At 38.6% G+C, this 27,596-nt stretch overlaps 2 protein-coding genes and 1 pseudogene across 2 annotated transcripts in view; all 3 read left to right on the forward strand.

Moving 5' to 3' along the window:
- Positions 1-9,348, forward strand: part of UEVLD (UEV and lactate/malate dehyrogenase domains) — a 54,997-nt gene extending 45,649 nt beyond the window's left edge. The window contains exons 10-12 of the mRNA XM_052662184.1: positions 4,883-4,946; positions 6,892-7,015; positions 8,769-9,348. Coding sequence (XP_052518144.1) covers positions 4,883-4,946; positions 6,892-7,015; positions 8,769-8,936 — 356 coding nt within the window. The 3' untranslated portion in view covers positions 8,937-9,348. The remainder of the gene's footprint in view (positions 1-4,882; positions 4,947-6,891; positions 7,016-8,768) is intronic.
- A 2,913-nt stretch (positions 9,349-12,261) lies between these two features.
- Positions 12,262-13,100, forward strand: LOC128069110 (NADH dehydrogenase [ubiquinone] flavoprotein 2, mitochondrial-like; annotated as a pseudogene).
- Positions 13,101-14,027: 927 nt separating this feature from the next.
- The window catches only part of TSG101 (tumor susceptibility 101), a 42,940-nt gene continuing 29,371 nt past the window's right edge, over positions 14,028-27,596 (forward strand). Inside the window, exons 1-4 of the mRNA XM_052662097.1 lie at positions 14,028-14,162; positions 19,219-19,303; positions 21,493-21,558; positions 24,995-25,158. Coding sequence (XP_052518057.1) covers positions 14,121-14,162; positions 19,219-19,303; positions 21,493-21,558; positions 24,995-25,158 — 357 coding nt within the window. The 5' untranslated portion in view covers positions 14,028-14,120. The remainder of the gene's footprint in view (positions 14,163-19,218; positions 19,304-21,492; positions 21,559-24,994; positions 25,159-27,596) is intronic.

The following is a 27,596-nucleotide window of genomic DNA, read 5'->3' on the forward strand; positions in this document are numbered from 1 at the left end:
GTAAAAGCACAAGGAACTGGGCTTCCCTGGTGGTCTAGTGGTTAAGAATCTGCCTTGCAATGCAAGGCACACTAGTTCCATCCCTGGTCCAGGAAGATTCCACATTCCTTGGAGCAACTAAGCCTGAGAGCTGCAACTATTGAAGCCCTCGTGCCTAGAGCCCATGCCCCACAAGGAAGAGTAGCCCCCATTCCCTGCGACTAGAGAAAGCCTACATGCAGCAATGAAGACCCACCAAAGCCCCCCCCCCCCCCCAAATAAATACATATATATTTTTAAGTACAAGGAATGGAACTCTCAAGTAGGAACTAGAAATAGATGTAGATGGATGTGAACTGAGATTACGTAAATATGATTTATGTAATATTTGATACATAGAATATATATATAATGTATATATTTGTTTTAAAACACAGTTGACCAAACATTCATGAATCCATACTCAATTAAAAACACTATGAATGCCAGTGAAGCTACTTATGTACTCCCCAGCCCATCTCCCTATGTCTAGTCTTGTCTCATGTTCATGCCCAGTCGTGTCTGAGTCTTTGTGAGCCCATGGACTGTAGCCCACCAGGCTCCTCTGTCCATGGAATTTTCCAGGAAAGACTGGAATGGGTTCCCATTTTCTCCTTCAGGGGACCTGCCCAATCCAGGGATCGAACCTGCATCTCCTGCATTACAGGCGGATTCTTTACCACTGAGCCTTGGACTGCTGTCAGATCACTTTTTTATCATGTCTTCTACTTTGTTTGAGAAATAATTACATCCACTGATTGGTGGGTTTCCCTGGTGGCTCAGACGGTACAGAATCTGCCTGCGATGCAGGAGATCCCGGTTCCATCCCTGCGCAGGGAAGATCCTCTCTGGAGGAGGGAATGGCTACACCCTCTGGTATTCTTGGGTTTCCCAGGTGGTGCTAGCAGTAAAGAACCCACCTGCCAATGCAGGAGACACAAGAGATGCTGGTTCCATCCCTGGGTGGGGAAGATCCCCTGGGAAGGGCATGGCTTACCCACTCCAGTATTCCTGCCTGGAGAATCCAACGGACGGAGGAGCCTGGTGGGCTACAGTCCATACGGTTGCAAAGAGTCGGACATGACTGAAGCGACTTAGCAGGCACGCCTGCCCTGACAGGTAGTCTTCCCTCTGATTAGAGGCTCCCTCTGCTGGTTTTCCTCAGCTGGGCTTCCCTGGTGGCTCAGACACCAGGGAATCCACCTGCAATGTGGGAGGACCTGGGTTCAACTCCTGGGTTGGGAAAATCTGCTGGAGAAGGGAATGGCTACCCACTCCAGTGTTTTTGCCTGGAGAATTCCATGGACAGAGGAGTCTGGCAGGCTACAGTCCATGGGGTCACGAAGAGTCAGACATGACTGAGTGACTCACTTTCTGCTGGTTTTATGTATAGACACCAGTTGGTTATGTCTTTGTATTGGTGACACCATAGCAAAATTAGAATAATTTTTTTATAGAGTGCTTAGTGTGTGTATTAAATGCTTTGTAATCTCATTTAAAATTTAAAAACACCCCCAAAAGGAGGTGTTATTTTCTTTAGTTATTTCCTCTACAAATGACAATTGCAACATGACATGGGGAAGAATTCCATGACATGTAAGACCCTTTAGGATCTGTTTCCTGCTTCCTTCCCGAGCCTCATCGTCTGCCATTCTGACAAGCATTTTTTGCTAGTCACATCAGCTTGCAGCTTCCTGAGGGGCTTATACACTCTCACGCTTCCTTGCCTTTGCACCTGATACTTCCTTTCCCTGAACATTCATTCATTTGGCTAAGTCCTGCTTATCCTTCAAGACTGGGCTTGAGTGCCACCTCTCCCAGGAAGCCTTCCTTAATTCTCCAGGTTAGGTAAGCTCATGCCTCTATTATACTCCTTATCACAGTGTTACAATTGCATGTTTACCTGTCTTTACCCCACCAGACTGTAAACTTGAACTTGGAATGGCCTCAGTAAATGTGTTTTGAAATATTTTGAATGATCCTGATACCATCTTTTTGTAATCATAGGTCATTGCTGTGCTCCACCAAATTAGTTACAACATGTGATTTGGAGCTGCTGTTTTTAGCTGTGATAGTGAAATCATGTAAAGTGCAGGTAACGCCTTCAAGTGATGTTTTAGAAATCCAAGGACTGGACCTCAAAACAGTTTAGCTCATCTGCTGTGTGTATCAGTCTTACCTAAGGGGTAGGTGTTATGTGTAATGGAAAAGAAATATCCCATGGTCATTTTTTATTAAAGTTTTTGGGACCAGAGGATTACTATTCTTAAGGAATAGAACCAGAAAGATAAGGATTGATTAGATGCAATATTTGAAAGGGATCCTTAATCTAGGATAAATATGCATTTAGGAAGTATGAACGGTTGGGCAATAAGTGAACAAAAAATGAAATAATTAAGTCTATCTAAACTTAACTGAAAATCCTAATGACTGTGTCAGAAGCAAATTTGAGCATAGTGAAGCTTTCTCCATCTCTGAACATTGTTTTCTCATGGCTCTTAAAAGTCTAAACTCAAATAAAAAGGTCTAAACTCAGAGAGGAAAGATGAAACATGTGATTATGTTTGTAATAATAGCAGTAATACTCATAATTAAGTTCCAGACTTCTTGGTGTCTGTTCTTTTCCCATACCTCCTTTTCCCTTTTTATTTATTTTCCCAAGGTCTGTAAATCCTCATTCATCTAGCAGACTGTTCTCTGCAATTTTCTGTCTATTGTGAATATACTAATGTACCAACCTTTTTTTAGAAAATAATTCATGTATAGTCCTATTCAAGTGAAACATTAAAAAAAAGACCCTTATTAATTTGTCCACATGCATTTATATTGTTCATGTAACAATTTTTTTGTTTTGTTTTTTTTTACTTAATATAAAAACTTCTGTGACCTTCGGTGGCTATCATTGAGATAGACACTGATGCTGGGTTTTTGTTTTTTTAATCTTAATTAACCGAACCAGATATGCTCAAGTGTCTGCCTGGAAGCTGCTACATTCTTTGAGGACTTTTGAGGATCTCCTACAAATAATCCAGTCTGTTACAGTGAAAGGGGTAGTCCTCAAGAGCTTGCTGTGGTACTACTGTGAATTTCATTTCTATCGGGGAATAATGACTTCCCCTTCACTTCAGCCTTCCAAATGTCCTGAATTCTTCTCATAGGAAAATCTTTGTAAAGTCAAAGCCATAATCATCTCCCAAAAGGGGAGATAAAACATCCCATATACCATTCTGTTCACCTCAATAGTGTTCATTTCTTTTCTAGCTCAATCATTCTCTCTCTTGGGTATCTTGAAACTTAAAGATCTAAACTGCAATCTCTGGTGACCCCATTAACATTAAATAATAAGGAAACCATAGAGAAAGATGAAAACTGATTTTTAATATCTACAAATATATACATATATAAAAGCAAAAAAAAAAAAAAACTTCTAAAACTTTTCCATATTTTCCAGCTTAACCATTCCAAGCATGTTTTCCTTTGTTTAGTATAATTTTGGATTGTGTGTGAGGTTGGTTCTGTATTGCCTCCTGTGCATTCTTTCCTTTGGTAGAGAATCTGTGCCAGAGGACACAGAAGGACACATGATCCCTGCCCCCTGGAATCTTAACAATCAGTTTGAGGAAGGAAGGTGTCCTTTGTTGCTGATGCTGAGAAATCACTAATTGGCCTCACTTTTAATGCAGTTTAGAAGAGCTGTGGGAATTCTCTGGCAGTCCAGTGGTTAGGGCTTGACACTTTTACTGCCAGGGCCTGGTTTCAGTCCCTGGTCAGGGAACTAAGATCCTATAAGCTGCACGGCACAGCAGAAAAATAAAACAAGGAAAAGAAGACTTGTATCTTGAGCGTAAAATATGTATTACATATCTGAATGTATTTCTATTTTGCCTACCCAAAGATTTGTATCAAAGAATGTCTTCACAGTGATGAGAAATCAATGACTGTTAAAAAGGTTTCAGAATGTTACTTTTTGTATTAAAGTATGGTATAAATATCTATTTCACATGTATAGCTTTGAGTTTTTAAATTGTTTTTATAAATGGTGTAGTGAAAGGAAATGGAAAACCCAAATATGCTCTTAGAAAATAAGACCCTGCTCTCTGACACCTGTGGAAGTCTCATCCAGAGTGTATGTGCTTAGTTGCTTAATCATATCTGGCTCTCTGCGACCCCACGGACTGTAGCCTGATAGGCTCCTCTGTCCATGGGATTCTCCAGGCAAGAATACTAGAGTGGGTTGCCATGCCCTCCTCCAGGGGATCTTCCCAACCCAGGGATCGAACCTAGGTCTTGCATATTGCAGGCAGATTCTTTACCACCTAAACCACCAGGGAAGCACAAGAATACTGGAGTATGTAGCCTATCCCTTCTCCAGGGGATCTTCCAGACCCAGGAATCAAACAGGGATCTCCTGCACTGCAGGCAGATTCTTTACCAGCTGAGCTACCAGGGAAGCCATAGGTGACCAAATTATTCGTCATCTGGTGATAGAATTAGCTTGTGTGGTTCCCAGTGGAGCAAATGCCAAGGGCTTACAGCACACGGGAGCCTATTATACACTGCTTGCTGAGAAAATCTTTCTACTCAGTCAGTAAAATGGCCCAGTGTTGAGAGAGAGCAGGTAACGGGCTGCAAGTAGACTCTGGGATCATGTTTTGAGGGAACTACAGCTCTATGCCTTCTCACCTCAGGCAGTCAGTACAGCACATTTAATGCCACCAGTGGAAGTATGTAACTCTATCCAGAAGGGGGGAAATGTTTATGAAGTTAGATGCAGGTACCCTTGACTGCAAATGATCCTTTATCACATCTTCCTCCTAAGAGATTTATTGACAAGATAATAATCAATTTTTCATTTAATTTTTAGTGCCCATATGGAGTGGCCAAGAGGAAGTAACAAATCAGGACTCTCAGATGCAGCTGTCCAACAGGTAATGCTGAGTGTAGATTTGCATGTATCCAACTGAAACCATACACTTCGTAGCTAACATAATGGCTGTTTGCATGGCATGTACTTACCAGGCTTCTGCAAATAAAACTAACTAGTATGGACAAATCCAGAGTGCATGGGAGCATATTTTCTATTCTTTGATTTCTTATCTCAAAGTAGATCTAAGAGTATTTTGCAAGCCTGATATTTAGATATGCAGTTGACTTTTTAAAGGGTGGAATAGACTCCTTATTTGTAGGCAGTGATTTACCACTTCTATATTTAGGATACAGGATCCTGTATCTAAGGATATTGGCTATTTTCTTAAAAGTAGAGGAGAATTGGCCCATACCACTTAAAAATCAATATGTATTTATTAATCCTAGTTGAATACATTTGGAAATTAGTCTCATGTGAATGGATAACCCCCATTATAATTTCAAGCAGAAACCAAGTATAATGCACAGATCCTTGAATCTTTTGTGTTTATTCAGAGGCCTTCTAGGGGTCTGGACCCCATAGGTTGGACTCTACATACTATATATTTTAATGCCATTTGTTGTTTTACTGTCTCATAATATAACATCCTTTCCTGAATTCTGATTCAGGTGATTTTAGCTTTTTAAACCTTCAGTTTATGGTTTTTAGACTATAACAACTGGAAGGAATAGCCTCATATTGAGAATAGTAATATGTTGTAGAATCCATCCTAATCTGCTTCTCTATATAATCCTGCATTTATAGCTTTCAAGAGGAATGAATTCAAACATGTTTGTTTAATTTGTATAATTTTTAATTAGTTACAAAAAGAATGTATGCACTCATAAAACTTTATGTTTAATTGAAGTATAGTTGATTTACAATGTTGTGTTAGTTTCTGGTGTACAGCAAAGATAAAGCTTTAAATACTGCAGATGTCTATAAAGTGAAAAGCAGGGGTAATTTCATTCTCCAGAAACAACCGCTATTAACAATTTAGCGTCCATGTGTCCAAACGTTGTTTTCTCATGCTTCTGCAAGGATTATCATCATTATTGTTGTTTTTATAATACATTTATGCTATTCGTATTATCTTGCAACTTGCTTTATTTCCTTAATAATAAATGTTGGATATTTTCCCATATTGTATACATAAATGTATTTTATGTTCTTCTCAAGAACTATATATGGTCCTACATTTGGTTGTCATCTATTTAACAAGTCCTCTTTGGATGAATTGTTTCCAAAATTTTTTCTGTCTCCAACAAAGCAAACATGCTTACATGTATATCTTTGCATAGTTGAGCATATTGCCATAGGACAAATTCCTAGAAGAGTAATTTCTAGATCAGGTGTTGCCAAATCTTCCTCTTAAAAACTTGAATAAGTTTGCACTCTGAACAGCACTTATGGGAATGCCAGTTTCTCTGTAGCTTCTGCAAAAGTAGTTATCAGTCTTTTTGTGAAAGTCGCTCAGTCATGTCCGACTCTTTGCGACCCCATGGACTATACAGTCCATGGAATTCTCCAGGCCAGAATACTGGAGTGGGTAGTCTTTCCCTCCTCCAGGGGGTCTTCCCAACCCAGGGGTATAGAACCCAGGTCTCCCACATTACAGGCAGATTCACCAGCTGAGCCACCAGGGAAGCCCATTAGTCTTTTTATTCTTTGCCAATTTTGATGGGCAAAATTGATGTATTTATTGTTTTAGCTCATATTTAGTAAGTATTAATGGTGGTAAGCATCTTTTTATATTATTAGGCCATCTGTATTGATTCCCTGTGGACTGCCTAATATTTTAAGAAAAGCTTAATTACTGGGCTATCTGTTGGTTTTCCTAACAATTGTCATATAACTCTTCTGTGTCATAAAAATATTAATACCTTATACATAAGCTAAAACTAAACATACATATTTTGTGCATTTTCTGAAATCATGATTTGTCTGTTCTGTTTTTTATAACCTAGGGCCATGGAACTACTAAGGGTAAAAGGTCAAAGATCATGGTCTGTTGGACTATCAGTAGCTGACCTGCTTGACAGTATTGTGAATGATAAAAAGAAAGTACATTCTGTATCAGTTTTAGCAAAGGTAATTGCTGTTATCATTGTTTCATCATAGTTTTAAATATTTACATTATTAATATAACAAAAAAAGTGCTGTTCACAATGTAACCTGATGTCTTGAGTATCACCAGCTTTCAGAGTAACACACGGGAGAAGATAGTTTGGTCTAACCCCTATCTTGCTTGGCTATGGGAAGTCTGGACTTCCACAAGGTTGCCTTTCACTCCCATTAATTTTTGGAATTCCCAAGAAGCATTTATATATTCCATAAACTTCTGGTTGTCATGTATCTCCTCAGCCAGCCAGGTCACCCCAGGCTGACATGCCAACTGGCCTCAGCTGGTCATCAGGCTGTTTCTCCAGTTCAGGTTGTCCTTTACTGCTTTATTCCAAGTATAAAATCCCTAAAGCACAGCTAAGATGAGGCACAAATGCTTAACCAAATATTCGCAAAAACTTAGGAATACTGGAAGGGAAATAAAACATGGAAGGGAAAACTGAAAACAGGTTACCAAATTTGACTGCCCTCAGAGCCCTTGTTAAGCCCCTCCCCTGCGAATCCACTCTAACAATCTTTTTTCTTTCTTTCTTTTTTTTTTTTGAGAGTTTGCTTTATTATTATTATTATTGTTTTACAATAAAAAACAAATAGCTATGCTCTCAGGAAAACGAATTTAAAAAGAAAAATCACAGAAATTTATTAACAGCATTTTTAAAAAGGCTTTTGAAAGATTTATTGAAATAAATTATCTCAGCCTCAACATTTAGTCATCACTCTTTTTTTCAGTTACTTCTCAACATTCTAAGAACTTTGTTATATAAAATACATTTAACTTTGCCAATAATTTTAGATAATACTGTGTTCTTCCCCAAAAGGACTACCATAAAACTATGCTTTCAGACATTAAAGAAAAACTTAATCCAGTAGAACGTAAGTCTGAACTATGTAACCTGTGCTTGCATGTTTCATATCCTTCAAGTCAAATGCATCAAGGATTTGAAAAAGTTCAGACCTGGGTCTGCTCCAAGGCAGGTGGACACAACATCTTAACTTTCCATGTTTAACCAAACCAACAGGAACCAAGTTATGAAAATGAGGGTCTCCAGGGAAGAAAGATATAAAAAATATCTTTTATTTCTTCAATAAAACCCTTCAAAATTTACTCTCCCATTTTGTAAGGCCCACATTTCCTCCAAGGATCAAATCCACAACCTTTGGCATTGCCCAATTTACTTTACCAAGGAATTAAAACCATGAACCAAAGCCTGATGCTTAACGCTTTCAGTGCTGACCTTCCCCATGTCCAGGAGGGGGAATGGGGACAATGAAATAGAGAGGAGAGGACAGACAAACAGGATATACCTGTGAGATGCAAGAGCACCAGCATTAATGGAATAAAGCCAGCTTTGGATACAGAGCTCAGAAAGTTAGTCCCTGGGATGCAACAGGTCACCTCCTTTCACTACATCCCTGGGCTTTCCCCTCTCTGCTCCAGATATGAAACCAATGACAGTCTTTTTTCTTTACCTCTATCCTGTTACCCATATTGCAGGGTGCTAGCTTACCTCCCCGTAAAGGGAGTATCTTTGACCAAATTCTTCCCTTCTCACAAAAATGAACTGGAGTTCATTTAGAAACTAAATGAACAAAGTTTTTTAAAAATTCAGCTTGTATCACTTTGTAGTTCTAGAACCAGAAAAGGAGGAAAATATCCATATTTATGACATTAACTTTTTTGCAGTGATGTAGCTCTAATCCTAATTTTTTTTCCTTTCAGGGATATTATGATATAAATAGTGAAGTGTTTTTAAGTTTGCCTTGCATCCTTGGAACGAGTGGAGTGTCTGAAGTCATCAAGACCACAGTGAAAGAAGAAACAGTGACTGAGAAACTCCAGAGCAGTGCGACCTCCATCCATGGTCTCCAGCAACAGTTAAAACTCTGATTCTAAAGTTCAGAGTTATCTGAAAGGAAAGGTTAATTTTACCAACGCATATATATGGGGTGGAGAACTTCTCTATCTTATTTATCCTTACAAACTGCTTGATTAAGGTCGGTGGTTCTTGGTTGGCTTTGTAATTTAAATCCTTAGGTAGTTAGATAAGAAGGAAAAAAAATCTAATTTTCTCTGTTCTTGACATTATCTATACTGTTCTTTAAACCTAAGCAGAGATAAACATTCATCTGCAATATGCATCATTTAAAAATTATGTATCCTCAATTAGCACATTCAGCACTTTGGGAATACTTTAAAAATCATAACTTTTTAAAAGAAAATTACCCTTTAACTGTTAAACGTCATAAGCTGAAGGCCCAGTATGTCTGTATTTAAAATCTGTGCTAGCTCTACATTCAAAGGATCCAGTTTATGCTATTTTCAGTTTTTCTTTAAAATAATGTTGGTAAAAAACATAATAATAATAAAGGGGTTTGTTTTCCCTCTTCAAATTAATTAGCTACCAAAAAATGGAAAAGAAGTGTGCACATACTTTTCTTTGTACACATACTTTAATATAGTAAAAAGGAAAATGCAGTTTTTAAATATATGAACAAGAAGTGTAGTTTAATATCCAGCAGGACTGTCCTTTCTGCAATTTTCTGTCATCTCTTCTGGGCTATATAAGATTTCAAGCATCTTAAGAACACACTATGCCATAAGTAGAACCATAGAGACATGCATATTTTTAGTGGAAATAGGTTATGAATGAAAGCCAGGCATTTACTTTAATATATGAGGCTTTCGTAAAGGCATTGGTCTTAATGGGGAGAGACTGATTGAATGGGCTGATTGTTCTGAGCATATTCTTTAACTACTGAAGAAATGATTCACGGTACATCCTTTAACTACTCCTGAAGAAATGATGCAGGGTGCACCATTATGCACCCTGAATGGGTGATGGGTCAATAACATCTTCGTATGTGAAAGACAGCATATTATTAGGAATGTGACACATAACTAATAGCAGCGCCTAGCATCAACACTTCCAATATTTCAGGCAGTGTCATAAGCACTTTATTGTTTTATTCCTCAGGACCATTTATTAATCCTCACAGTAACCCACTGAGGTAGAGACTATTATCATCATTTTGTAGAGGAGAAAATTGAGGTTTAATGCCCAAAATCTCATGACTAAGGGACACTTATCCATACCACCTCTACTTTTTCTAAACTCTAGAAGAGGAAAAAGGCCTAAGAGTCAAAACAGTTACCATAAGACCGTAAAGCTGGGGTCTGTACTCTGATACTCTCATGTAGGGGCTTTTTTTTCTTCAACATATTTTTTAGAAACACTGATTCTTTGACTTAGTAAATTCCTTAGTAAATAGCTTGGTGGGGGGTGGAGGGTGGGGGGCGAACTGTATGCACTGAAGTAGGTATTTAGTTATTTAGTCATTGAGATAGTCTAGACTTGGAGCCTGCTATGCACCAGGTGCCATATTAGGCACCGCAGATACAATGGTGAACAATCCCTGGACTAGGTACAGGCTCCCATGGTGCTTATAATCTAGTGCAGGGACAAACCTCACAAATAAATGTACAATTCCAAGTGTGGTACTGTAATATGAAGAAGTCCCAGGTGCTTTGAAAGCATATTATAGGTGAACCTAAACCTGGTCAGTGAGATGGGAGCCAATGGATTATAAGAGCAGACACATTTTAGGCAGAGAGGAAGTAGTTAAACTCATGCTGATTTAGCATAATAATGGATGCTTATAATGATGAGCTTAAATCATAAAGGAAAGGTGAATTTATTCAATGTTCCATGTTTAAGAAAAAAGAAAAGTATTTAATATGCTTGGAAAGGTGTAAAAACTTTGGACATTTGAAGAAATGAACATTAGTTCTGTGTAATTTCACTACATGAATAGGTTATTTTGGTGTTAACTGTAACAGTGTATCCTCACTGTCCTTCTGTATGAACTAGGAAAGTAAAACTAAAAGCACCATTGCTTGTGTTTTTATCCTAGCCTTTTCTAATATCAGATACCTTATTATGCTCTTGAACAATAACCTAATTACAAGATACTGTATAAATAGAGGAATTGCTAAGAATTAACTGCATTATAAAAAGAACATGTCAGTATAATATTTACTGACTGTACTGTTATTTCAAGAACTGTTAGAATGAGTAGTCAAAGGTGAATAACAAAAAATTGGGGGGATGGGATGGGGGAGGGAATAAAGCAAAAAAAAAAAAAGGATGAATAGTTATAGTCCTTGCCCTACGGAAACCCACAATATAGAAATAATTCTATCACATATTTTCTTGAGTGTTGAGTATTATAAATCACATATAAGTTAAGAAGTAGTACCACCACCATCTCAGTGTGAATTGGTGATAATTTGACATTCATGATGGTTTCTATTAGCCTTCATTTTTTTTTTCATCTTTCCAAAATCATGCATTCCCTCTACTTGTTATGGTTTTTAATGGGGCTTGGATTAAAATGCTTCTTTGATATTATAACAGAGATAAATATTTTCCAACTTACATTGTATCAAATAATTATTCTTAAATATCAAGAATAATGAATAAAATAAATTTTGACTTGAAAATTACCAGGAGATTCCTAATTTATTGAGTGGAAGGAAATTTATTCGGATTGAAGAGAAAGATTCTTTCATATGATTCATAAGTCCTCAGGATATTTAGTTACTTCATTTTAAGTGGCTTAACTGCAAAATGAAGAGAATGTATTTTGTTATTTTCAAAATTTTAAAAATTATTTTTAACAAAACCTTTTGAAAAATATATAACCTACATTCTTCCAATTGATAAAAGCAGAGTTGCTCTAATTGAAGGTGCTTCTGGCTAATAAGCTGTGTCTTTAAGAATAGCTTGAAAACCATATATTTTTAAGTGACAAAGAAGAGGTACAGGGAAGGACAGACTGTCCTATAGTTTGGTTTGACTGAAGCTGTATGCTTAACTAGTATATAGTGTCCAAAGAAAGATACCTATTAGAATAGAATATTTTATGTGTATGTGTTGGCAACAATATGTAATGATGCTTCCACATATCTTCACTTAGGCCTTCTTTATGTGACCTTCATTTAGATGCCAATTTAGAAGAGAATTACTACTACAGCCTGTTCCTCAGTACCACTATGCTAAAATTATCCAAATAATCATACTTCACACCCCCTCAAACCCAAGTGCCTTGAATGGCATTGTACTTACAAAACCGGTAGTGAGGTGTTTGACTAATGTATAATGACTTTTATATATGTATATATATATATGTATATATATATACACTTATGTATAATGACTAATATAAATGATCATGAGGAGCTTTTATGGGTAGTAGAAATTCAGTTAAGAGTACCTATTCTTGGGTGCGCACGCCATGTGTACCAACTGCTCGGGACCGTGCCTGGTGAGGCCCGAAGGCCTGCAGTTTGGCCAGCCATATTCCTCTCTGCGGCGCCCACTGGGGAGGACATATAAGAAATTTGCATAAGACGGCTGTTCAGAATGGAGCTGGAGGAGGCTTATTTGTGCACAGAGATACTCCTGAGAATAACCCAGAAACTCCATTTGATTTCACACCAGAGGATAGAGGCCGTTGTGAAAAACTACCCAGAAGGGCATAAGGCAGCAGCTGTGCTTCCAGTTCTGGATTTAGCCCAGAGACAGGATGTATGGCTGCCCATCTCTGCTATGAACAATGCTGAAGAAACTTTACAAGTACCTCCAGTGAGAGTGTATGAGGTATCAACTTTTTATACAACGTATAATCGAAAGCCAGTTGTAACACATTCAAGTCTGCACTGCTAGGCCTTGCATGCTCCGAAACTCTGACTGGAGGCCATTCAGAAGAAGACTTGGAATAAAGGTTGGAGACTACACCTGACAAACTTTTCCCTCTTATAGAAGTGGAGTGTTTAGGGGGCCTGTGTAAATGTACCAATGGTTCAAATAAATGGCAACTACTATGAGGATCTGACACCTAAGCATATTGAAGAAATTATTGATGAACTCAAGGCTGGCAAAATCCCAAAACTGGGCCAAGGAGTGGACACTTCTGTGAGCCAGCTGGAGGTCTTACCTCTTTGACTGAACCACCAAAAGGACCTGGGTTTGGTGTGCAAGCAGGCCTTTAATTTATATTAAACTGTAAATATGTCAGTGGAGAAATAAAATATGAATCTCTTATCTACCTAAACTTTTTATATTACGTGTTCATTTCCATCTGTGTACACCTTGCTTGTAACCTAGCAACTTACAGCTGTTAAGTATCATGTCAGAACTTCAGAGCACCATTTTCAACTGCTTGTTCACTTTTTCAATACTAGGGTGCTGTGAAATAAAAATTGTCAGATTTCAAACAACAACCAAAAAAAAGAGTACCTACTCTTGCACTGTACAAAACCATGAGGATCTGAAGCTGAGCCTGATTTCAAAGACTTGGATTTTTATAGTGGACAGGCTAGTACACACACCAAGTCCAAGGAAGAAGTTAGCCTGTATTATCATTCATGTCGGGCACAGTGGAGTTTTGACCTAAGTGAATGGTCTCTTGTAAAGAAATTACTGCCTGGCTTCCTGTGAAATGAGAGCTCTGCACTTTGCCCTTGTGAATGTAATATGAAGCTTAATGAAAAACAACCTGACAACCAGAGACACCCTGGGCATCGCCTAATCCAAGCCTTTCCTCTGAGTTGGAAAAAAGCCTCGAGCAAGCCTTGCACTTGCCTGCAATTATCAGAAGGGTAAGTCAGTGGCAGAACAGTTTTCTGACTCCAGTCCAGTCTTCCCACTTGACGCATCAGTCATTAAAGCTCACTGGAAAGGTACTCCTACTTCTTACCCTCCCTGCACCTGCTCTTTTAGTGTGAGGGCAACTGTGAAAGAGCTGCCGATCTTATTATCCCGGCTCAGCAATTCCACCCTCGGAACGGGTTTCCCTGGAGCTGACCTAGGGCGTCAACCCCTACCCACCGCCGACCTCGGAAGTGACGTAAGGGAAGCGGAAGTGCTGGCGTGGAGGCCGATTTCCTGTTGCTAGAGGCAGGGGGGGTGGGGGGCTGGCTCGTCCGTGTGCGGTTGTGTGGGGCGGCCTGGGGCGGCCCCGGAGCGGCTGACCCTCTGCCTGCAGGGACCGGAGTCGCGAGGCGGCCGCCATGGCGGGGTCGGAGAGCCAGCTCAAGAAAATGGTGTCCAAGGTGAGGCTGCGGCGCGCCCTCCTCTCGGCGCACACCCACCACTCCCCCCCGCGCCGCCAGGGCCTGCCCGACCAGCCCAACGAGCCCCCCAGGCGGGCCCGAAGCCCCGAGCTTCCCCCGGCCGCCTCTGCCGCCGCCCGCGCCAGGATGCCTGTCGCCCGGGGCCGGAGTCCCTGGGCCGGAGCCGGCGGGGGGCGGCGACGGTCAACAATGGAGCGGAGCCGAGGCCGCCTGCCACCTGCCGCCTGCCCTCCTCTTTTCGGGGAGAGAGAGTTTGGAGCGGTCTGTGGGGCAGCATAGTTTTCATCAACACAAGGAGGGGGTTGTACTTAAAACTCGGTCTTGGGCACCCCCTCCCCTCTTGTCCCAGTGCAGGGCTCTTCATTCTTTATTCGCTCTTCCCTCCCGGCTTCCTGAGGTGGTGTCCTTTTCAGTTTGTATTCTTCACGCAGCTCAATAGCCCACCCCGCGGGAAATCGTAACTGTTGGTTGAATTGGCTCAATTATGAATAGAAACGTCCTGAGAAGCTCATTACCTCGGGTGAAATAGAATTCCATTACCATTCCAGGGTCTTTGATTTGCTCAGAGTGACTCCCTTTTAATTGTATGCTGCTTATAAAGCCAGTTGATTTACTTTGAAATTTTTAATCTAAACAGTTCAAGACCGGTGTGGGTTTGTTTTCTGGTTTTTCTCCTTTTTTAAAAAAGTTGTATTTTTCAGTTGTATTTAAAGCCGTGAATTATTTTAACAACTACTTAAAATATGGCACCTGATACCGGAGTGAATTGGGTGCTTTTTGGTTTGTTTGTTTTGTGTTTTTTTTTCAATTTATCAAAGCTAATTAATGGGAATAAGATGTATGTGAAATGGTTGAGAGTTGAATATTCTCCAGTTAAACAGGTTTACCTTTAGATACTTTTGTCAAAATAAGAATGGTAGAAAGTGAAGTATTTTAAAACAGTTTTCCGTATTATTAAAACACATTATTATATGTAAACTTATTTCTTAGAAAAATATACTTTTTTGCCCAGTAAAATCATCCCTATAGTCTTTGATTGAAGAGCAAATAATCTCTAAGGAGAAATTAATGATTTTTGAAATAAAGCTACTCTTTGATTTTTCTAATCATATCTTCGAGGCTTCTGATTTTCTTTCTTTTTTTCTAATTAAAATATAGTTGATTTTCTTTTGATAGAGTAAACTTATCTTTAATTGCAGAAGAAGTTTTAGGGAGCCTTAGAAAACTGTGGCCTGAATCTATGTTGTAGCATTTAATTTTTCAAAGTACATTATTTTATATACTATGTAACTGAAGGGTGTCTGTTCCATAGCATTTAAAAAAATCTTTTAATTGATTACATTGTCCTTAAAGTTTTATTCCTTCATGTATGTGTATGAAAGTACCTATATATAAGGACAAGAATATTCAAATATTGGTTTGGAATTATAGAATCCATAATCAAGTTTCCTAAACTTTCTGTTGAGGAACCTGCCCTCGAAGACAGAGGCAGGACATCTTTAAAAGATATTTTATACCTACACCTGCCATCTCCTCCCTCCATCCTCTTTATATCCTAAGAGCAGAGAAGGACATAGTTCGGTGGAAACCAGCACAATACTGTAAAGCAATTATCCTTCAATTAAAAATAAATATTTTTTTAATAAAAAAGGACATAGAGCAGAGGTGGGAGAGAACATTTGTCTTTCATCTGGTTCTTGACCCAATACCTGAAAAATTGAGTCTCTTACAAGTGGTGATGTCACTTCTGATTACTGGCATCTTTTCTATCCAGCTTGTTAATAGATAGATATGTAGCAATAGTAAGTAGGATAATAGAAGCTATTTGTGGAGTTTTTTCCTTCTGGTGGAGGATTAGCTTCAGTTGTTATCCTTTCAGGTAGATGTGGCCCAATGAAAGAACTGGTAGCCAGGACCTGGGACACATTGCTAGGGTGATGGTCCTTTACTCTTATCTGATTGTGGGACTTCCATCACCCATCATATTACTTTGGGCTACCTGCTTTGACATATGTTTTTTGAAGTATAATTGACATACAACATTATATTATCTTTTTATATGTTACTACAGTTATTTTTTTCCTTAGAGCAACTTTTAGCTTCCAACTTAAATATAGCTTTTAGCTGAACATCCTTTTCTGTCATCATCTTTGTAATTAAGAGAGGTATATCTGTTGTTGGTCCATCTTGCTTTACACAAATTATTTAGATTTTTCATACAGACAGCTATCTGTATTCTTTCATGCTGTATGTAACAGCATTCCTATTGGCGGCTGCTGCTGCTAAGTCAGTTCAGTTGTGTCCGACTCTTCGACTCCATAGACGGCAGCCCACCAGGCTCCACTGTCCCTGGGATTCTCCAGGCAAGAACACTGGAGTGGATTGCCATTTCCTTCTCCAGTGCGTGAAAGTGAAAAGTGAAAGTGAAGTCGCCCAGTCCTGTCAGACTTTTTGTGACCCCATGAACAGCAGCCTATCAGGCGTCTCCGTCCATGGGATTTTCCAGGGTGGAGTCACTGCCAACTAGTTAGGAGAGAGCTGATACATTAGCATTACATTGTAATGCACTTCACACTGTTTTATTAGATTCTAGGGATACAGTAGTGAACAGATAGAAAACTCTGTACCTGTGGAATTTAAATTTGCATAGAAGGAATAAACAACTCAGTAAGTTCATTAAGTAGCGTGTTGAAGGGTGTTAAGTGCTTTGGAGAAAAGTAAAGCAAGAAAGGGTGATAGACTTCTCAAATGTGAGGATAGGATAGGTTGCAGTTTTATAGAATAGTAAAGGAAGGCCTTACTGAGGTCTGTTTGATCAGAGACCCTGAAAGCGGTGAGAAAGCAAACTGGAACAGTCTGGAGTAAGAACGTTCCAGGAAGAAGGAAAAACAAGCTCAAGGGCCCTCTTGTCATGCATGATAGAGAAACAGCAAAGGGGCATAAAGGGGCTGGACTGGAGTGAGAAAAGGGAAACAGTGCTGCTAAATAAAGGAGTGGTAGATTTTGGAGGGGCTTGCAGGCCACTGTCAGTATTTTGGCATCTCCTTGCCGTGTGGTGGGGCTGTATTAACAGTATAGCTCAAGCTGCTGTACTGAGGCTAGACCGTAGCGGGTTCAGTAGAGTAGAGGGATAGCCACCTCTGAAAAGGCTGTTGTATAATAATAACCTAAGTGTGGCTCTGAAGGTAGTGAGAAGTGATCAGATGCTGGAGATTTTGAAGGTAGAACTAACAAGATTTTCTGACAGACTCACTGTGGATGTGTAGGAAACCAAGGCATCCAGGATAATATCGAAGTTTTTGTGCTGAGCATCTAGAAGGATATGGATATGGAAGAATGTAAGAGAGGTAGAGGGAGAAGCCTATGGCACCCCACTCCAGTACTCTTGCCTGGAAAATCCCATGGACGGAAGAGCCTGGTGGGCTGCAGTCCATGGGGTTGCTGAGAATCAGACACGACTGAGTGACTTCACTTTCACTTTTCACTTTCATGCATTGGAGAAGGAAATAGCAACCCACTCCAGTGTTCTTGCCTGGAGAATCTCAGGGACGGGGGAGCCTGGTGGGCTGCCGTCTATGGGGTCGCAGAGTTGGACATGACTGAAGCGACTTAGCAGCAGCAGCAAGAGGTATAGAATTGGGGGGAAGACAAAGGGTTCAATTTGATCATGTTACATCATTTGACTTTCGTTAGATATCTAAGTGGAGATATCAAATTGGATATACATGTCTGGAGTTCAGGAAAGTGGAATTTTTAAATTTGGAAGTTATCAGTGTATAAATGGTATTTTAAGCAATGCATGGAGGTCCACACCTGAGTAAGTTTAGACGAAGAAGATCAAGGACTGAGCCTTGGGACTCAATCGATCAAAGGTTAGGAGAAGAGAAAGAACCAGCCAAAACACTGAGAAGGGGCAAACACAGGAGAGGAAAAAGAATGTCTTGTTTCTTCTTTTATTTTTGTTTAAATGTCCAAGAGTCCGTCCTTTTCTGAGAGTTCTTATCACTACAATATCATTTCTTCTTTCTTTGAAATTTTTAATGCTGATTGTTTTTGAAGTTTTCTTCTGTTCCTTGCATTATTTTTATTCTTAAAAGTGAAAGTCGCTCAGTCCTGTCCGACTTTTTGTGACCCCATGGACTATACATTCCATGGAATTCTCCAGGCCAGGATACTGGAGTGGGTAGCCTTTCCCTTCTCCAGGGGATGTTCCCAACCCAGGGAAAGAACCCAGGTCTCCCGCATTGCAGGGAGATTCTTTACCAGCAAAGCCACAAGGGAAGGCCAAGAATACTGGAGTGGGTAGCCTGTCCCTTCTCCAGTGGATCTTCTCGACCCAGGAATCAAACCGGGGTGTCCTGCATTGCGGGCGGATACTTTACCAACTGAGCTATCAGGGAACACCCATTTTTATTTTTAGTTCCTTCTTTTCTGTTTGTTTAGGTCTGTGACATGCTTCTTGGAGACTTTCTTTTTGGAATAGCTGACTGTTCTTTTTAAGAGACAAGCACTAAAAGCTGATTGAAAGCTTTGTGTGCGTGAGTGGAGCTTGTCAACTGGAGCTTCAGGGTGTTGTGAACACATGGAGATTCCCATTTCCTGGTTTCCTAGTCTGCTCAGAGCTGTAAGCAAGGTTCCTAGGTTTCCTGGACTTGAGTGGCACAAGGCAGGGGTATGAGAATACAATACAGCACGTGATACATTGCGGGGTGAGATTGGTATGGGCTAAAGGGAAGTCTGGAACAGAATTGATTGATAGGGACAGAGATGTGAGCTAGGTCTTTGAGAATGAGATTTGATTTGGTGGAGAGCATATTTTAAGTTGGAAAAAGCTAAAATGAAGGTAAAGTTTTGAAGAGGTGACAGAGAAAGCTACTGAGGTTCTTTCAGTCTTTATTTAATTGTTATTGGTTAGTCAGAACCATTATACTTTAAAGAAAAGTGCTATTAAGAAAATAGTTTTAAAAAAATTGAACTAGCAGTATAATTTGTGTATTTGTTTTAAACTAAATACATTTTTTACTTTCTTTTTCAGTACAAATACAGAGACCTAACTGTACGTGAAACTGTTAACGTTATTAGTTTATACAAAGATCTCAAACCTGTATTGGATTCATATGGTGAGTTTATGTATAAAAATATCAAGTTGGAGTTTACTGTTTTTGTTAATAATCGTAGGTTTTCCATTTTCCTTTTAAGTCTATTGTTTTTTTTCATTGTAGGACTGAGCCTTTACCTAAAAATGTGTTGGGGGGAGAGGAAATTACAAGATGTAATAATAACATCTTATATTTGTTTAGTTATTTTAAGTTTTAAAATACTACTCGAACAAAAGTGGTGCAAATTTAGACCTAGAAGTGATGTTATAGATAGTATAGTCCATCATTTCCAGATATAGTATCCATAGTTGTGAAGAATGTTGTTTTGGGGGGTGGGGAGACGGAGGGGATTCTGTGGATAAGTTTGAATACTTACAGGTTAAACAAAATTAAATGGATTTCTTTGGAGCAAGATTTCTCAGAACCTTTAATATGTTTATGTATTTTGTCTCACCAAGATGGGAGAGAAGATAATACATTGTTCAGTATATTCTAGAGTTAATTAGTGAACCGTTTTTTTCTCTCTAGAGCATCTCTTTGTATTCTTAGGAACACATTTGGTGAAATTATATTCTAAACTATTCTTTTCATTTTATAGATGAAGAAAACACTTAAAAACTGTTGTCCTTTTCTGTAGAGTGTGTAGGTGATGGTTTGTGTCCACTCTATTGAGATGAAATGAAGTTGTGACTTAAGTAAGAAATGACAATATTTAGAGGTGTTTTTAATAGTCCTTTTGGCCCCACCAATCCTAACGTAATCTCTCCGACCCCGTCTCCGTGTAGACAGTGTGCCAGGGCCGAGGGAAACCGTGCTGCCTTGTGCCTGTAGTGAGACCCCTGGCAGTGAGTGCAAGGAGCTGAAATTTGTAGCTGAGACTCGCTCTAAACTCCACTCACCCCAAGGGCTTTGTAAACAGGAGCCTGGTGGAGAGGTGGGAGGCAGCAGAGGGGGAATCGGTCCTGAATTTCCTGAACAGTCGTGAACCAGAAGTCCTCTCCCACACGAGGGCCCAGCTCTCCCTCCTGTCCACCTGCTGCACTGTGTACTTAGAGCTGCAAAAAACTCATCTTGCCAAAGTTAGAGTTACTTTTAACATAGCTTCTCTTGGGGAATAAAGTGACTAAGGCTAGAAAGTTATGGTAAGTGTGTAGTTTTTAATGAATACTGAAAGAATAAATGATCAAAATTGACAAAGACTGCAGCCTCATTGAACAAATCTTATATAGCTTTGTGTGACTGGACCAAGTCTAAACCATTATCATCAACATGCTTTTAGAGTAAATATCATCCTAGAGTTTAATGGAGTAGTCTTTTTAAAACACAAGATCAGAGTAAATTACCTCACAGGGTATAAGTGTCAATAGTAGATAAAAGAACTGAGGTCAACAGTATAGTTCTGTGTTCTTGTACTGTACATTATAGCCCTTTCCCATATAGTACAGGGTTAATTCCAAATTGTTGCAAATAATAGCTGTCCATGGAATACAGATTATGTACCCTAGTTATTCAATCAATTATAGATAGGAAAACTTGTGTGATGTGAGAAATGCTTGTATTAAAAGATGTCCATATTTGTGAAAATCCTTTTTCCTTTTTATTACTGTGGGATACTACATTGGGATTGAAAATGACAGTGAGTGGGAGTGAACATCTGAGAAATCTAAAATTTAATGCTATTAGGTTAATATTTGTGGAAGTGAAAACATTAGTCGCTCAGTCGTGTCCCACTCTGCAACCCCATGGACTGTAGTCCACCGGTCTCCTCTGTCCATGGAAGTCTCCAGGCAAGAATACTGAAATGGGTAGCCATTCTCTTTTCCAGTTAACTTCCTGACCCAGATCGAACCCAGGTCTCCTGTATTGCAGGTGGATTCTTTATCATCTGAGCCCCCAGGGCAAAAATTAATAGTGATTTTTAAGTAATCTTATAATCATCTTGGTTGAAGACCCAGAGCTCTTATTTGTTGATACTATAGCATTCACATATATTTTCCCAAGTAATTCATAGTATCTTTACTCATTCAGAAGTTGATCCCATTAAGTGAATCAACAAAGGATAATTTGTTATTGGACAAAATGTTTGAACATTAGCAGGTTTGTCCCTTTCAAGAGTAATAATGCATTGTAGCCATGTTTCGGAAAGAATAACTTATGTAAGAGTATCTGTCAAAATGCTTATTGATTAACTCAATATTCTTACCTTTCAGTTTTTAATGATGGCAGTTCCAGGGAACTAATGAACCTTACTGGAACAATTCCTGTGCCTTATAGAGGTAAATGTCTTCTGTGATTTATGTTTCTAGCATAGATGCATTTTAATTCATACTTAGTTGCCAAAGAATTGTAAGTAAATTAAGCTTGCTTTCTCATGGCTTTCATGATGATATAGAAACTTTAACTTCTAGTTGAAGTTCATTTGGCAGCAGCACCTAATATTTTCAGCTTCCTTACAAAGCTTCCTTCGCCACCACCTTCCTTACAAAGATTTATCAACAAGTATGTGCCTAGGGGCCCTGGAGATTTTTGTTTCAGAGAATCTTAGAACTAGAAAGGGATCTTGGGTGCCTCCTAGTTCAGCCTCCCATCCTGTTCAAACTTACCTGACAGTGGGAAGCTGTGTAATGTAGTGACTAAGATAGAGGCTTTACAGTCAGGGCAGAGTAGGGTTTTAGTTCTTGCTTTGTAATGCATGCTTAGTCACTTCAGTCATATTCGACTCTGCGACCCCATGGACCATGGCCTGCCAGGCTTCTCTGTCCATGGGATTCTCCAGGCAAGAATACTAGAGTGGGTTGCCATTTCCTTCTCCAGTGATAAAGTACAAAGTGAGTGAAGTCGCTTGGTCGTGTCCAGTTCTTTGTGACCCCATGAATGGTAGCCTCCCAGGCTCCTCTATCCATGGGATTCTCCCGGCAAAAGTACTGGAGTGGGGTGCCATTGCCTTCTCCAAGCTTTGTGGTAGTGGTCATCTGTGGCATTTGTATAATGGTCCTAACTCAAAGAATAATTAATTTATAATAATATATATTGTAAAGGACTTAGCTCAGAGACTGGTATATAATAAAGAGGTACCAAAATTAGCTATTATCTATGGTTGTAATGCTGATGAAGGATAATTATATCTCTTAGCCAGTCAGCCACCCTTTGCTAAAATACTTAAAGCAATAATGGAGCATTCAGCTTCATAAGCAGCTGTTCTGTTTTTGTTGGTTAATTGTTTCTTGTGACTAGATAAGTCTGGTGTCTCTGTAACCTACCCACTGATCTTATATAGTACCTGCTATGTTGTAGGGGTTAAGGGCTAGGGATACAAAGGTGGATAAAAGATGTACTGTCTCTGGAAGAAATATACAAATAGAGGAAATGGGGAATAGATAGATATTTATACTATTCTATAACTGCTACAGAATAATAAAATATGTGCTGTGAGATTATAGAGGAGAACAGGAACATATAGGAAGGTCATCCAAGAAATGATGTTCAAACCTAATATTAAGGGATGAGTCAGCCATTCAGAAGGAAAAAACACTTGAGCATCAGCATTTCATAGGGCAAGTATGAGTAAAATGCAGGATAGCTGACTTTGCCTTTACCCCAGGAAGTAAGCTCTGGTGAGGAAATAGGTATGAGTGAAAGTAGGAGGCAGAAAACTCTGGTTGACATAATTAAAAGCATTATTTTTTCTTCCAATTTTATTGAGATATAATTGATAATTGCATTGATAAGTTTAAGGTATACAGTGAAATGATTTTATTTCATACGTCAAGAAATGATTACCACATTAAGTTTAGTAAACATCCATCATCTCTTACAGATACAATTAGAGAAACAGAAAAAAAATATTTTTCTCTTGTGATGTGTACTCTCTTAACTTTCATATATAACATAAAGCAGTGTTCATGGTATTTATCATGTGGTACATTACGTTCCTAGTACTTATCTTATAATCTGGAAGTTTGTACCTTTTGATACCTTCCTATAATTCACCCTTCCCCCCAGCCCTCACCTCTGGTAACCACAAATCTGATCTCTTTTTCTATATTTGCTTATTTGTGCATGTATGAAGGATAATTCACCGATAACACTGCATTAGTTTTTGTTACACAACACAGTGATTTGATATTTCTGTGCATTTCAAAGTGATCATCATGATAAGTCTAGTTACCATCTGTCACCATACAAATCATCACATAATTATTGACTTTCCCCTCGCTATACATTTCATACCCATGATTCATTTATTCTGCAGCTGGACGTTTGTACCTCTTGATCTCCTTTCTCCCCGCTGGCAACTGCCTGTTTGTTCTTTGGATCTATGAATCTGTTTCTGTTTAGTGTTGTTTGTTCATTTGTTTTGTTTTTTCAATTCCACTTGTAAGTGAAGTCATACTTTATTTGTCTTTCTCTGTTTGACTTATTTCAGTTAACATAATACCCTCTGGGTCCATCCATGTTGTCACAAGTGGCAAGATTTCATTCTCTTTTATGGCTCAGTATTACTTCATTGTGTATCTGTATACCACATCTTTATCCATTCATCTATTAGTAGGTACTTAGGGTGCTTCCATATCTTGGCTATTGTAACTAATGTTGCAGCTTTCCAAATTAGTATTTTAATTTTCTTCAGATAAATACTCAGAAGTAGAATTGCCAAATCGTATTTTTTTCTGTTTTTCATTTTTAAGGAATCTCCATACTGTTTTCCACAGTGGCTGCACCAGTTTATATTCCCACCAACAGTGCACAAAGGTTCCCTTTTTTATGTGCATTTTATCTAAACTAAACCTCTGTTCCCTCACCATTTTTTTATATGGCACAGTTCTTAAGCCTAATTCTGGAGAAAGCATCGTTTTCACAAAGCAAAGAATTCTAGGTGGTGGAAATAAAGTTATGTTTTATGTATTAAGATGTATCCTTTGGGAGGTGGGGGGCGGTTCATTGTAGAAGTATTTTTGAATAAAAAAATAAATCCAAAGTCCCATCACTGATTTTTTTTCAAGTGAAATGTATATATATATATACTTTTATGAAGTAACACTCTTTCTAAGAAGGGGACATATATCTAAATTGTTAGGTGATTCAGGTGATTGCTTGGGACATTGGGCTTTGAGCTTAGTAGGAAAAGTCTTTGATTTATGTTCAGTATATTAACTCTATTGGATCCTTTGAAACACAGTTCATTTTGACTATATGTAGGCAGATTTCTCAACTGAGAGAGATTCTATTTCATAAAGCAAAGAGAAGGAGATGACATCATTGATTCTGAAACTACCTCTGAAGAGCCATTCAATGGTCAGGCTGTGACCAGTAGTCAGCATCTGTTTGACATTTGGGTTAGGTCTTACACAGTCCGACTTTTGGCACGGGAGTTTCGAGTCCAGTGTATATCCCTTTCTGATAGAATGCCATTGTCTCCGGTCTTCCCAGGAAATTTTAGTAACTGAAGTCAAATAATAATGGCTTGAACCAAAAGATAATTTGTGAATAATATTTACAGCAGTAAGCTCACACTGGTAGAGTAGTGATCAGTTAACTCCTTAATCCTGCTCTTGTATTTTACAAACTGAAAATTTGAGAAACTGATCTTAAACAGACTTTGAAGCATAAAATATTTGTTGTGATTTTTTTTTTAAGTGTTGCTTAGTTGTAGCTCTTTCTTGCTTACCTACTAAACCATTAGAGTAACTGAAGTTTCTGTTTCTCTGTCAGGTAATACATACAATATTCCAATCTGCCTGTGGCTGCTGGACACATATCCGTATAATCCCCCTATTTGTTTCGTTAAGCCTACTAGCTCAATGACTATTAAAACAGGAAAGCATGTGGATGCTAATGGGAAGATATATCTTCCTTATCTACATGAGTGGAAGCACGTAAGTATTAATGGTGTTCTGTGAATTTGTTGTATTATATATTTTGTTTACTAGCATTTACTTTATGTTAACACTCAAGTAGGATTAAAGGAGGATAAATTCATGTAAGATCACTAATCACTGGGTAAAGATCACTGAGCTGGGTAATTGAAAAAGGCTCTTTGAAAGAAACATGTCTTGTATTTTTATAGAGCTTGGTACTTTACAGAATACGTGTAGTCACTATTTTGTTTGCTTGAGTTGAACCTTTAAGAGTAGATAGAATTCACATATGGGGAATACATTTTAAAAAGTAGTATTCTTTGGCATGTATTTGTGAAACTGCTCAAATCTCATTACTCAAAGTGTTCCAGTCAAGAAGTAATAGGAAGAAACTTTTGATGGTTTAGCTCTGACAATTTCTATCCAAAATATTGCTAGAAAAGCCAAACAAAGTAGAACCAACATCTGTGAAACGCTTTACAGAACTGTGAGACAATTAGGACTTGAAGGGCCAAGATCCTATGAAGAAGGAAACTGCAAAAAGATGAATCAACTTTCTGCCAGTTTTCCCTAGGAGTATTTACTGATTCTTGGTACAAGGTGAGAGGCTAAGAATCTGGGCAGAAGGCTTTAGCTAGAGGCAAAGAAGACTGCAAAGTTTCTGACAGTCTCCTAGAGCTCAAAAGACAACAGTTGTTGGTCTGTCTGTTAGGCACCCAGTATTTTAGGAGCCAAGAATTTAGGAGAAAAGGAAGCTACAAAGAAGTGAGCCAGATATAATCTGCATTTCCCACTCAAGACATATGCTGAATTCCTAAATTTCAAAGACACGATGTTAAAAAAGCTAAGCAGAGAGCCTCTGAAAAACACAGCCAAGTTCTCAGCAGTCTTAGGTTGTGGAAGCAGTAGGAGCTTGAAACCTTATCAAGAAGGATGAGTGAAGTCGCTCAGTTGTGTCCGACTCTTTATGACTCCATGGACTGTAGCCTACCAGGCTCCTCCATCCATGGGATTTTCCAGGCAAGATACTGGAGTGGGTTGCCATTTCCTTCTCCAGGGGAACTTCCCGACCCAGGGATCAAACCCGGGTCTCTGGCATTGTAGGCAGACACTTTACCGTCTGAGCCATAAGGGATAGGTAGAAGTAAATACCCTAGATTCTTAAGTTGGCATGCTGGAGGAACACACCCTGTGAGTGAGAACTCAGAATGAGCTCTGTAAAACTCCAGCCTTGAATCAGCCCAGCCCCTGATTATATTATTTATCTGCCAAGGATAAGATAGAGTGAACTTTGGCTGGAGGAAGATAGTATATAGAACCTGTGTAATTATTCATGAACAGTGTCAAGCATACAATTTAAAATTACCAAGTACATCAAGAGATAGGACATAGAGTGGGGGGAAAAGACACTAGAAACAGGCACTGCCCTCAGGTAACCCAGTTATCAGACAGAGACTTGAAAATGATTATGACTGATGTGTTCAGGGTGGAGAACTATATTAGATATTAAAAAAATGAACCAAATAGAAATCTTAGAACTGAAAAATAGAATAATAGAAATTTAAAAACTCAATAGATGGGTCAGTAGCAGATTGGACTCGGTGGAATAGAGAATGAACTGGCATATGAATACTTTATATTTTTAATGCTAGAGACCTAGAAACAAACCTTACAAAAGATGTACACATCTATTACAGAGAAAATTTTCAGTTTTATTGAAAGACACTAAAGAAGACTTAAGTCAAAAGAAAGAAAACCTTATTCATGGATTGGAAGACTCAGTATTATATAGACTCTTCAGTTTGTAGTATATTTACAAACTGAACTGTTTCCTAAGAGAAGCTTTTGTTTCTTTGTGTATTTGTTTCTTAATTTTGTGAACTTGATAAGCTGAATCTAAAATTTATATGGAAATTCAAAAGATTGAGAATAGCCAAGAAGAATGAGATGGAAAGGACTTGCCCTATAGGTATCAAAATGTTTTATAAAAAAATAGTAATTAAGATGGCTTGGAATTGTCAGAGAAGTATTCAAATGGATAGATGGAGCATAATAAATAACCGAGAAAAAAGATTCACTGTGCAGGCATATATTGGGGACACTGTAGACTTGATTCCAGACCATAGCAATAAGGCAAATATTGTAATAAAATGAGTCACATGAATTGCATAGTTCCCAATGCATATAAAAGTTACGTTTACCCTGTACTGTAGTTTGTTAAATGTGCAGTAGTGTTAGGTCTAAAAAAACAATGTTTATACCTTAATTTAAAAAAAAAATTATTGTATACTATAACAAACCGTAATGGAATATGAAAAAGAATATGTATAATTGAATCACATTGCTGTACAGCAGAACTTAACAGAACAATGTAAATCAAGTATACTTCAAGAAAGTTTTTAAAAAATATTTTATTGTTAAAAAAAAAATGTTAACTATTATCTGACAACACAGGG

Source organism: Budorcas taxicolor, chromosome 25 (assembly GCF_023091745.1).
Source record: "Budorcas taxicolor isolate Tak-1 chromosome 25, Takin1.1, whole genome shotgun sequence".
In the NCBI taxonomy this organism is placed as follows: domain Eukaryota; kingdom Metazoa; phylum Chordata; class Mammalia; order Artiodactyla; family Bovidae; genus Budorcas; species Budorcas taxicolor.